Raw genomic sequence first — 12,510 nt, forward strand, 5'->3', positions numbered from 1 at the left:
TGAGAAACAGATACGTTTTCTTGTCGATTTTTGTGACTTCACTTTTGAGGAACTATTGTTGATTGTTCTGGAAACAATGTGCAATGTTTGTTCATGTTTCAAAATCAAATTTTAATAAAATATTTTCTGTATGTATGACTAATAGGTAAAATAATGTTCATCTGAATCCTTGTGGGTTTTGTTTTCTCTGTATATTTGTTGAGGGAGAAAGTAAGTAAAGAGTAAAGATTGAATGAAAAGTGCTTGTTCATATTTTTCAAATGACTGTATATTGAAACCCCATGTAATCTGGTAGCAAAAAGTCACTTTTGTGGTGTGCAAGATGATGATCATTTTTAGACTGGTGATGCATGCCTGCCATGCAAACTACTACACATATCTCTCCTGTCTGTTTCAGAGACCCAATCTGTCCTGGTTCAGTTTGTGCAGAACGTCCGCGAGAAGTTCCCGGCAGAGTTTGACCAGGTTCGCTCTGGACTTGAGCCTGCTCAAGCGGCCGTGCTTGACAACTGCTTGACCATGAACCCTGGAGCTCCCGTTGCATCCTGATGGCCAGACCTCCCCCCCACCCCTGTCTTTCTCACGTGTAGAACAGTGATAGTGGACAACAGATTTCTACCTAAGATTCTATTCCCCGTTGTTGGTCTTTTCCTCACACTGCCTCTGCCTACTAATATTGTAAACTTTTAGTTTTTTTCTGTTGCAGGATGCGGTGCCTGTTTACTTCACTTTTGCTCGTGCTATTTAAATAAAGCAGGTGGAAGTTTGCCTCTTTTCGTTTTGCTGGCCATAAACTGAAGGAAGTTCATTCTTTAAGCATGCAGCTTCCTTGCTTTCTGAGGGATCCTACACTATCATCATTACAGTGGCATGTCTAGATAGATTTATATATGTCTAGTGTTTTGTTTAGCTCCATTATCTTACAGTTGTTGCTCTTGAGCTCCCAATTTAAGCAATAGTATTAGTGATACAATGCTGTTATGAATATGGTGCGTTAATGAATTTTTGGAAAATGACTCTCTTCATACAAAGACAAAACAAATTGGTATGACTTGTTGTGGTTGGTGCTTGCAAATTTTTAATTCTTCATGGGTAAAAACAACAAATCTTTAGCATCATATAATTTGTTAGGTGTCTCAGAAAAGAAATGTGTTCGTCATATGTGTTCAATATTATGTTAGTATGTGTATTTACTTGACAATTTACTTTTTGTCAGTGTCCCTTAGCTTAATATACCTCAAGCATTCTGATAGGTTTGCCAGAAAAATGCTAAAAGGTTTTCTTGGGTGTATTTGTTTTGTCAAGATATTTTGTGATGTAGTGTAACAGCTTCAGACATTGCGTATTGTGTTAAATGGGAATGTACTACATTTTTTTATTGGCGGGCCACTTACAAACATTAGAACAACAATTAGGGCCAGTCACCGTCAAGGTATGTAATCTAATGACAACTAGTGTATTGAGTTATAAATACAAAGATTATTAGCAGTGACTACACCGACTGGCCTGGCGGGTCTGTCTTTAACACACTTCTGTTGTAGACTCAAGAATTTTGTCCTTACGTTTGGTAGATGATAGGCTTCAAATAATAAGAATTTTGTTACCGTTTAGACCGCAGTAAATCTTTGTATGAAATGATTTTATCTGAGTGCAAGCTGTTTCGTACCACTTTTGAATAAATATTATGATCTGATGCTAAATAAAAGAATCCTGAAGATGTTATTTAGGTGGTCGCTGAAAAGTTCATTATATTTTTATCTGCTGCAAAGGGAAGGTACCTGATGTATATGAAGTGTACAGAAAATCAGTCCCGAGTTGAGTCAACTCTTCAAGTAACGCAACAATACCCTAACCTTTTAAGAAAAGTTCTGTAGCCCTCATGACTTTTTTTGATAAGTTTGGACCTTAAAGTTTTCAAATACTGCACAGTGTTTAGTTTACACTGCCCATTTCAAACTTTAAAACATCCTTGTAAAAAGCCTTTTCGCTGCTCATGAGTTTTGAGCATTTGGTTTTTGGCTTACTTTTATTGAGGGTCTAGACTTATCCCAAGTTGTTTCTTGATGGTGTTTTCTGTGAATTCAGCTCCCTTTTCTGTTGAAAATGTTGCAAACTAAAATTCACTCCACCCCCCACCCCACCTGTAAAAAAACCCAAACCCTTCTACAGCTGTCTAGTTTTGGGAAATTACATGATGTGAAAAATTTCTTTTGTAATTTTGATATTGCAACAAAGGTTAGGTTTTTCCACTTTTGTGAAAGACGTAAGAAAAAAAAAGCAAAAAAAAAATGTTTTACCATGCATGTGGACTGAGCTCATGAAAGCTTTGCTCAGTGTACCCCTGGTTGTGATACTCGTGGACACGTATTTTACAATTGTAAATCTTTTACTGGAATCAATTTTTGTCCCTTGAATAAGAAACTATTTGTTGTAAGTGAAAAAGAGGAGAGAGAGTGTGTCTATGTATGAAGTTGATGTGATTTCATAATTAGAATAATAAAAGTAACATTTGCGGGGATATTTTGCTACTTATAAGCGCTGTCTGTGAAATTGAAAATGTTGGTAAGTTAACACGAAGAGGAACATTTCCGGTTTGAATGGAAATTTCTCTGTTGTAATGTCACTCCGGTAAAAGTCTTCAATACACTGTTGTTTTCAATTACCATTTATGGAGCGCCAAAGTAGAACTGTCTTTGTCACTTATGATTCATTATGAGAATATGCATGAAAAGAGTTTTGTTACTACTGAAACAAAATTACAAACTTAAAGTTAATTTATTATTGTAATAATGTATAAACAATCAGTAATTGGGTCAATGCCTTTTTGTGAACATGTTATGAGATTGTCCAAGTCATATCTCATATTTTTGGGTAAGTGTAAAAGAACTTCTTAATGTCTTATCTTTTCCTTTTTCGAGCCTTAAGGATTTTGTTTTTATGACTTGGCAATTTAATTTGTTTGCACAGTTACACGTTACTGTGTTGAGATAGAGTTGCATTCTCCTAAAAATATAATATTTTATCACTCTAAATGTTTTATCTACATTTCATGGTGTTTACTTTTAGAGGTTATTCTCGAAAGGGATCACAAAGCTTGAATTATTTCTTATCTGATTTTATTGTTTAGATATTATAAGGTATTTTTTTCTCTTAAGGAAAAGGAGAGGTATGTTTTCAAACATTAGGTGTCATTAACCATGTACAAATAATACCATATGTCAAGAGATAAGAATGCTGACTATGCACTGTTTACTTTTGTCATCCTCTTTGCTGTTTCGAAATATATAAATGTTAGTCCACAGTCTTAATTTCAATCTCGTAGAAGTGTTTGTGCCAAGGTCCGATTTGTACATAAAATCTGTCTTATTTAGTCTCACATTCTTTCCTTGTTTGTGAAATAAATAAGATTGACCAGTTTTTAAAAATTATTTGTGCTCATACCAGTCATAGGATATTGGAAATTACCTTGATTCACATGTTTTACAGGTGAATAAGGTAAAAATTGAAAAGTGAATTGAAAAATGAAAAGAAAGGTGCTCTTGTTAATTAAAGTAAAATCACAACAGCAAGTGTGTATTTTAGAGGGTTTCATATTTTATACTCCTTTTTAGCTTTGGTAATTTGTAGTAAGAAATCACAAAGCTAGACTTATAGTCTGTAACCTGTTTTAGAAATGTGCCAAGTTTTAGCTCCTGAAAGGAATAACGGTTACTAAAATGCTCAACTCAAGACAAACTTTTGTGGAAATTAAATGTTGTTCGAAATTTCATGCAAACATTTCATAAGTAGAATTTAATACTTTTTAAATATATTACTTGGCCAATTGTTCCTGACAACTGTGGATTATTCTTTGTGTTTGCATAATCACTGGTGCTTGTGTGAACTTTTGTAGTTCCAAGTTTTAATGCTATGCAGTATGCATTGGTTGCACAATGAATTCAATGATGACTATTGCTCTGTCACCGAGGACCCATGAGATGGTCACTCAGCGTACTGTGAGGCTCACATCTTTTGGACCATTGTAATAGGGAGGAGTCTGCTATCTCAGAGCCACTGATTCACTCTTTTTTTCTTTTTGCTTGAATGTTTCTTCATTTTTAGCGCTTCTCGTAGTCAGACTCACATTGTCAAATAGACTTAAAAATAATATCTCAAAAGACTTAAAATGAGCTCAGCAGTAAAATGAATTCTTTTGTAAATAATTCAGACTTCATGCCCTTGATACCAGGTGCCTCTTTTGGAAGTAGAAAATTGTGACTGTTTGTCTTTTCTTACTAAAATCATAACTGGTTCTCCAAAATATTCTGGTAGTATTACTGAAGACATTATGTCAGAATATACTGCACACACCTGTACATACATATACTATAATCCTGCATGTGGTTTGAAATAGCCAAAATATTAATTTAACTTGGGCCTTCAAACAAAGACGTAGGACGGATGGTGATGTAATTCTCACATTTATGGGGAAGAGTAATATTGGTGTCTTTTCTCTTTGTCCATTGGGATTGGTTTAAAACCTTTTCTTATTGTTTTGTTGTTGTTTTGTTTTTTTAAATTCTTTGACTGGATAACATTGTAGGCCTACCTGTCCAAGGAGAATTTTGTGAACAATTGTTTTTCTTTACAGGGTCCCCTCTAGTTGCCATTTAAATATTGCTCGTTTAGTTCACTACAAAAAAAAGTTGGTGTAAGGGTTGGTATGGAAAACTGCATCTTGATTTGTGGGCAGGACGGTAAAGAGGGAATGTTTAAGTATTAATTTCTGCAATGTTTGCAATTGCCGCTCATGGAAAAGAGAGGGAGGGGGGGGGGGGGTGAAGACTTTGAAAGGTAGATAGGATCTCCATTTGAGGAAAATGTATGTAGTCTACAGATTTCGGTTGCGATTAATTGGTCTGTGTTTAGGACTGAAAACTTGTTGGTTTTCATTGGAATGTTCAGTGCAACTGAAATGGGGCAGCTAGACAAAAGTCTGTTTTCCTTTGCTGGAACTTTCTTCAGTGATGACAGGAAGTAAAACAGAGTTAGATCCTTTATTGTTGAAACTTTTGGATCATTTTATATTTATAACTAAATGTGTATGCAATAGGGAAATTATTTGAAACCAATTTGGCAATATGACTGTCACTTGTTTGTTAATTTCTGCTGTTTGGCACAATAATTGTAAAAAAAAATGTGAACGGGCTGCTGAAATGTGCTTTGTGCAATACTAAGAATTGAAATATAATAATGCCTCTTATTCCTTGGTGTGTTTCACTCCTGCTTGCGATTGTTTGTAAGCTACTGCTCTTGCTTTTATTATTTTTTTTTTTATCTTGCGGTGATTGTCAAGAGTGCAAATGGCTTATTTTGAAAGTGCTGAACAAGTTTGTGTCGCTGGTGTGGTTGGTGGATAGACAAACATTGTAAAATGTTTGATGATCTGAATGTGCCTTTCTGGAGGTTGGGGAAATGGTCTGACTTTTTCTTATTCTTTACCTGTCTTTCTTTCAGTTTTATTGCGAGTTTTGTCAACAGTGTGTGCTGTATACTGGTATGCATAGTAAAATTATCAATTATTTTTTTTTAATCTCAGGTTTTATTTTTATGAAACCAGGTACTAGTGTATAATATTGTCAGTGGGAAGGAGAGGATCTTAGAGGGGTGCTTACCTCTCTGTCTTAATTTTGATAACTGTTTTTGTCATTCTAGTCTGTACATTTTAATTGTTCCCTTGTGGTAGAATCTTTGGTATGTTTGTTTTTTTTGTGTTTTTTTTTTGGGGGGGGGGGGGTTGTCTTTGTGTTTTACTCATTTGCTTACATCTTTGGACCCTTGCAAAGGTCTTGCGAAGAGTGCTCTTGAAATGACAAGCTTCCACCTCAGCGCATATTTCAGAAATTCAAAGGCGCAATTTGCCTGTCCCTTTTGGGAAAGAAACCCCCACACACACACACACACTCACACCCCCCCCCCCCCCCCCCCCCCCCCCCACCCCCGTTTTGAATTTGCTTAATACAGTTACAGACTATAAAAAAAAAAGACTGATGGAAGTCATGCTAATTGAAATTCTTAGAAAAGTGAAGATTCTGTCTTGTCATTTTTTGGGTGTGACCGAATGCTCTACATCTCATGATGCCTTGAGATGAATGTTATAAGAGTTGTGACAGTTAGGTCTTGTGTCTTGACAATCTCTGTAGTTAGGAATGTCACTTGCTGTTTAATGCTTTTTACATTACTGTTGTACGGGTGATGAGAACAAAAGAAACTTGATGGGGTACACAAAAATATTTCTTTATGAATTTCTGCTAGCAAAAAGAAAAATAATTATAACTTTGGGTCACTCTGTCTGTCCTCTTTACGGTTGTTCTTCCACAGTCTTGTTTGTGACTGTGGTTCTGTTAAATGTAAAATGTGGAAAGTTTTAAGCTGTATGAATAAACATTGCCTTGGCTAAAGTAAAGTTTGCCATGGTTTCTTTATTGTATCAGAGTATAATATGTCAATGTCTGACAGATTTTAAATTTTTAAATTTTTTTTGGGTGTTCTCTTTGCCTTTGATTGTTGTTTTGTTCACTTAGTAGTTGTTCATTTGTCTTATTTTGGAAGTAAGTGATTGACGGGTGCTCTGGTGTGGTTTTCTTCTTCTTTCCTATAAAACATCTATCGTCCTTATCTCCCCTCCTTCTTTTTTCTGTTTGTTACTCTCTTGTAACGCCTCTACTAATCTTCTGGCCCTCATATTCATGACCTTATTCAGTTGCTAGCGCTGTAAAACCTCTTCTAAAACTTATTTTGGAAACTGCTCATAACCAATTGTTGTGGCGGTGGTTGGAGGGCGCCACTGAGTGGTAGTGGGTGGTTGGCAGGTGCTCTGGTGTGTTTGCTCCTTCTTTCCTATCTATCGAACATCTATCGTCTTTATCTCCCCTCCTGCAGGCTCCTACACACGCCTACGGACTTACAAAGCCTGCTCTACTCTGGCGTTGACCAGATAAGGACATGTGGTTACTTGAGGGAGGCATTGCGCTGCCAAGAGCGAAATGCTCGCAGCTAAAGGGATTTGAAAACAACAAAAACATCTCCCCTCCTTTTTTGTGTTTGTTACTCCCTTGTAACACCTCTAATCTTCGGCACTTATATGACCTTATTGTGTTGCAAGTGCCGTAAAACTCTTACGAAGAAAAACCCAATAACTGAGAGGTAGGAGTGTTTTTCTTTCCCTCTGCCTTTATTCTGTATGTCTGCCTTTCTTTTTCTTTGCTCTGAAATGGCTGTTGTTGGATAAATGTATTCTCGAAAGCTGATAACAAATATTATTATGAAAAACAGAATCACATCAGAGTCTTTGGTGGTCAACAGTTCTGCTGAGTTATCAATAAGCCATTAGTCAAGCTCGCGGCTACACACGGCTAATGTCACCCGGGGGCTCTCGTGGTCTAAAGGTTAATGTGTTGGCCTCTCATTCAGTAGGTCCCGGGTTCGAATCCGGATAGCGACGGATTTCTTCTCTAAAATTTACTCCTTTCACATCCTTTCCTGCTCTCAAATAACGTTCAGTCCTTTGCTTTCGTCTCCTCTTTCTGCCTCCACCCTCTCACCTACTTTGCCTCCTCCTCCAGGCTCCTGACTCTTTCTGCAGCCTTTCTGTTTCTACTGCTACTTCTTGGCTCCTTACCGATGTCTTTCAGCGACACCCCTAATCTTATGATAAGAAACTTGGCTTTCTCGAATAAGGGCCAAAAAAAACCTCGGAGGTCCCGTGTGCATTTTGCGCACATTAAAGATCCCTTGGTGGTTCTAAAATCGATAAGAGTGGGCTTCTGCTGCCACCCGGCAAAATTCAAAATTTCTACCAAACTGAAAATGTTTAAGTTTAATGTATCGTGCGCTCATATGACCTTATGCAGTTGTGGGCGCCGTAAAACACTTACCATTAAATTGGTCAAAGTCCCCCCTTTTCTAAAGACATTAGCATGAACGCCTCAAGCCTCGAGGACCAGATGTTTTAGTGCCATTGTACCTCAGAGACGACTTTAGATTCAGAAAGGCAGAAAAAGACCGTTCACAATATTATGTGACACTGGCAGGGTTAGTAGCAGCTTGTACTATATGTAGATCTAAATGTATGTACTTGTTGTAGTTGTAGTTGTAGAATGCCTCTGCACGCAGGTACCAGTGAAAAGATCCGGCTTGAGGTGCACCTTGTAACAATAGATGGGACTGGATTTGCATGGGCTGCAACATGCATTAGGTAGATATCTAGTATAGTAGTACATGTATAAAAAATGTACTTCGGGAAAAGTTTTCAAGTCCTGTTCAGAATCTGCAACTGATTGTTTCTCAATGCTTGTCATTTTCTTCAAGTCAAGGCTTCTCATTTCTGTTTGCAATAATATTCTTCAGCTTTGACACCATCATCAAACCTCACTTAACTCCCGGGCCGGTGCTACTGACTCGTGTCTTTAGGCCCTTCCTAAAGAACGAACATTAACATATTCTTATGGTTAGTAGAATTGTTAATGGGCGGATTCATCAATGTCATGCCTGAACTGCAACGGGGAACTGCTTCTTTTCCCCCCTCTTCCTTACTATCGTCATTCATTTCCCTCTACTTCTTTTGTATGTTTGTCACTCTTGTGACCCGCTATTTCCTGGGTGCCTTGATAGTCGAAGCAGACTTTGTACTGTTGAAGCTACAGAGGTGAGCAGAGTAAGTCTGATTCCCTGTATGGACTTCTCTGTTGACATCAACCCCTTGGCGCTCATATATGACCTTATGCAGTTGCGAGTGCCGTAAAACTACTTATAAATAATAAGTTTTTAAAAACTTCCCCACTAAGTACTTCTGCAGCTTTCCCATAGCCCTCGGTGGGATTTCACCAAAGTTTCTTGGGTGAAGAATTGAGAGGTCAGTAAATAAATAAACTTGCCGTTGCAGACCTGCCAAACTTGTTCAAAAAGCTACACATGACACAGTGCGTCCTTAATTCGGTAGTAGTACACCTGATGTGGCCTCGTCGGTGGACAGTTGGTCATCCATGCGAGTGTGCCTTCTGTATTCTATACTAGAAATTTGTCGTTTTACAGGAAGGGGCCCTTCCATTAAAACTGTCCAAAAGATTAAAAAATCGGACCCACTCTCCAATAGCTTATCATTTGCCCATTGAATAGATTTTCTAGCTGCGTTTTGAGAAGCTTTAAAATCATCACTTGGGACCTGCCACCACTCCACCATTCTTCTATGCACAGTCAACATGTATACTGGGAAGAATATTTACAGATTACTTGTACGTGAGAAGATCAGTTTCAAACTTGAACTGTCCTTTCACGTTTGCCTTTCCGGCTCCATGGTTGTTGGCAGTCGTCAGCAGATTATAGTTTGCGTTTTGGCTGGTCATAACTTCTATTATGAAAAGCGCCTCGATTGGATTGTTAATTGAAAAGAAAATCTTCCTCAAAGCAGCATCTATTGCCCACCATCTAGTTTCTCCGATAGATATATATCCCAACCGCAGTCATGGAGTGTCTACTCCAGATGCTCACGCACTATCAAGATTCCCGAAAGAATTCTGCATTGTCATTCATCGGTGAGTTAACAGTGATGCCGAGGTTACGAACAACACTTGCAACTCCCGTCACAAGAAGATTTAGAACATGAACGTGACACTAAACACGGAATTGCATTGGAGCTTCGTTTGATTGCACCAGAGTGCTGAAGCTTCATGATTTGGCCTAGCGCTCCTGACTGATTGTTTGCTTCATCATCAGTTGAGTTTCCAGAACATTGCTTGAGATCAATTAAGATACAGAATACGTGTACAGTGCTAACGCAACTTCAGAAACAAGACACACAAAAGCTCTGCCAGTCGGATCGTTTCTTCGCAGTTCACAAAGCTCTTTTTTTTCTCAACCCACGTTTACACTTCTTGCAAACTGTGAAGATGGTGATGACAGGTGTGGCATGCTCTTAATTGTCGGAGCCTGGCTGCACTGACGATGTGATAACGATCCTGTTGCCTGCCAGTTACACAGATATCTACATGTATATTGTTTGTAGGGATTGTGATGTACTGTTTTTATAATGAATTTTAAGATGCATCAGTAAAACAGAAACAAAATTCTTCCCGCAGGATACTTTTAACTTTTGTAAAACCAAATGTGTCTGCTCTGTGCCTCCAGTTTAAAACTTTTTTCTCTTCCTCGAAAGAAATAGATGAACATATAAGGTTTCTTTAGGTTCAGGGCATGAAGCCCTTATATAATTTTACGTAGATCCGTTACCCAACAAATATGAAGTTCTCTTTCTTGGTGTTTTAATTTTCGGAACGTTAGAGTAAAATATCCCCCCCCCCCCCCCCCCCGAAAAAAGAACGTCTCCGCCCTCGCGCCTCCCCTGGAAAGTGAACGCCGTCCCCGCTCTTTGCTTGCATTAGAAAGAAAAAAACAACAACAACCCGACCCCCCACCCCGAGTAAAAGAAAAAAACCCACGAAAACAAAACAAACAAAAACATATAAACAAACAAAAAACAAAACAAAACAACCCCAAATTATAAACAAACAAGCAAACACCAATACAAAATAAACTGCGAACAAACGTTGAGCTTTTTTTCAGTCAGAAAAGAAAGGGGTGTCTTAGTCAGTGTTGCTTTGAATGATCTTGTCGAAAGAACACATGCCATGGTTTTATTACAAAAATCAAATAAGAGAACCAATAGACGAGGCCAAGAGAACCTACGTAGTCTGTTTGATAACCGCACTGGTTTGGGCATAAAAATTGAAATCAACGCCGGCTGTCTATTTGTGTCCCCAGATAATTCAGTAGTCTTCAAATATGGCCGTTTTTTTTTCGTGCACCATGGCCTATATTGATTCAGTTTTTGTGACGCTGATGAACGATAATGGTTTTGCAGTGTTTTGAAAATAGATAGTAATGTTTTGAAATGTAGCAGAATTGGTCCTTATAGTTTGCTGTTGCTATTTTGACCAAAAAATGAAAACTTTTCCAGATATATGATTGGACACGATGCATAAACTGGAACTCTCAGCAGTACTGACTGAGAAGTGAGACCTGAGCACTGAGCATGAAAAATAGGCCTAGGACGAGGCGAAATCACCTGTGACCTCTTCGTTCTAATTATTGACACCTGACGTAACCTCTAGGTTTCATTCCCACTCTGCCGGCAATCAGGGGTCAAACGCCTCTGTTATTAAAAAAATAAATTGTCTGCTGTGATAAAGAACTACTTGCGCTAATTCAGGTAAGTTGTGCCGGTTTTAAAGGGCAGGTCTTCTGTGCCTGTCGTCAGTTATTTGGATGCAACAACTTTTGGCAATAACTTCAAGGAGCGCATCCCCTTTCCTGGCGTCTGGCTGGCAAAAGCACTAAATAAATAAAATACTGTAGATCTACTGAGGTTTACATTACATAAATTTGAACGAGCATCTACCCAGGCACCACTGCATTCTAATTCTCATTTCATGTACACAGTCAAACTTGTCTAAGACGGGGGCAGGAGAGAGGTGGGGTTCCAGAGCCCAGCGGAGGAGATCAAGTGTCGGTTCTGTTAGTTCTGTCGGCAAGCAGTGGTCAAAACTTCACACCTCTAAAGTGCTATCGTAGCCTCTCTGATAATGGCAGATGGTATGCGTCAGTCTTATTTATTCATGCCCACCAGTGCTTTCATCTCGTAGGACCACTGTTTGATGCATTAAAAACAGGGTAAAATCCAAGCAGACCGGGTCAATACAACGAAATAATAGAGAAAAATCGGGAAAAATATTAATACGCCAGCAAAAGTGTTAATTTCTCTTCAAATTGAGAAAGAAAAACTATTAACCACTTAACAATTAAAACGCTTTCTACAATATCCATTCAAAAAACATAATTTGAGTTCTAAACACGATATAAAAGCACCCACTGCGTCGAAAGTCGACAAAAGAATAAGAAAAATCCACTCGAATGTCCCTGCACGCGCCATCTTTGTTTACATCCTCCAACAAGTATTCATACGCGCGTTTGACCAATCACTAGGCCTACAACTCGAATACTCCCCTAGCCCCTAGTCATTATAATAGCTCATTTAATCAAATAATGTGCATAGTTTGTATTTACTGACGGTTATTCGAATGACAACTACCTTGACCTTTTAACCATCTTAAATCTCAATGAAATATCTCACAACTTACCTTCCACTCCACTACCCCTACCCCTAGCCCTCTGTCTCATAGTGGTTGACCCCTAACCCAAACCCTACCCCTACCCCTACCCCTACCCCAAGATCTGCCCCTACCCCTAGCCCTCAATGCCCCTACCCCTAGCAATAACCCTACCCCTACCCCTACCCCCAGTCCTATACCTACCCCTACCCTACCCCTACCCCTAGATCTGCCCCTACCCCCAGCCCTCAATACCCCTACCCCTAGCAATACCCCTACCCCTACCCCAACTCCTAGTGGACCCCTACGCCTACCCCTAGCAATACCCCTACCCCTACCCCCACTCCTACCCCTACCCCTACCCTTC

General features: G+C 38.8%; 2 protein-coding genes across 2 annotated transcripts in view; both read left to right on the forward strand.

Annotated features, from left to right (window-relative positions):
• Nucleotides 1-4,684, forward strand: part of LOC101857945 (importin-4) — a 34,264-nt gene extending 29,580 nt beyond the window's left edge. The window contains exon 29 of the mRNA XM_005096726.3: nt 398-4,684. Coding sequence (XP_005096783.1) covers nt 398-549 — 152 coding nt within the window. The 3' untranslated portion in view covers nt 550-4,684. The remainder of the gene's footprint in view (nt 1-397) is intronic.
• Nucleotides 4,685-11,011: 6,327 nt separating this feature from the next.
• LOC101858177 (ganglioside-induced differentiation-associated protein 1) overlaps nt 11,012-12,510 on the forward strand; it is a 15,846-nt gene continuing 14,347 nt past the window's right edge. Inside the window, exon 1 of the mRNA XM_005096727.3 lies at nt 11,012-11,245. The gene's annotated coding sequence lies outside the window, so the exon portion shown is untranslated. The remainder of the gene's footprint in view (nt 11,246-12,510) is intronic.

Source organism: Aplysia californica, unplaced genomic scaffold (assembly GCF_000002075.1).
Source record: "Aplysia californica isolate F4 #8 unplaced genomic scaffold, AplCal3.0 scaffold00136, whole genome shotgun sequence".
Classification (NCBI taxonomy): Eukaryota; Metazoa; Mollusca; class Gastropoda; order Aplysiida; family Aplysiidae; genus Aplysia; species Aplysia californica.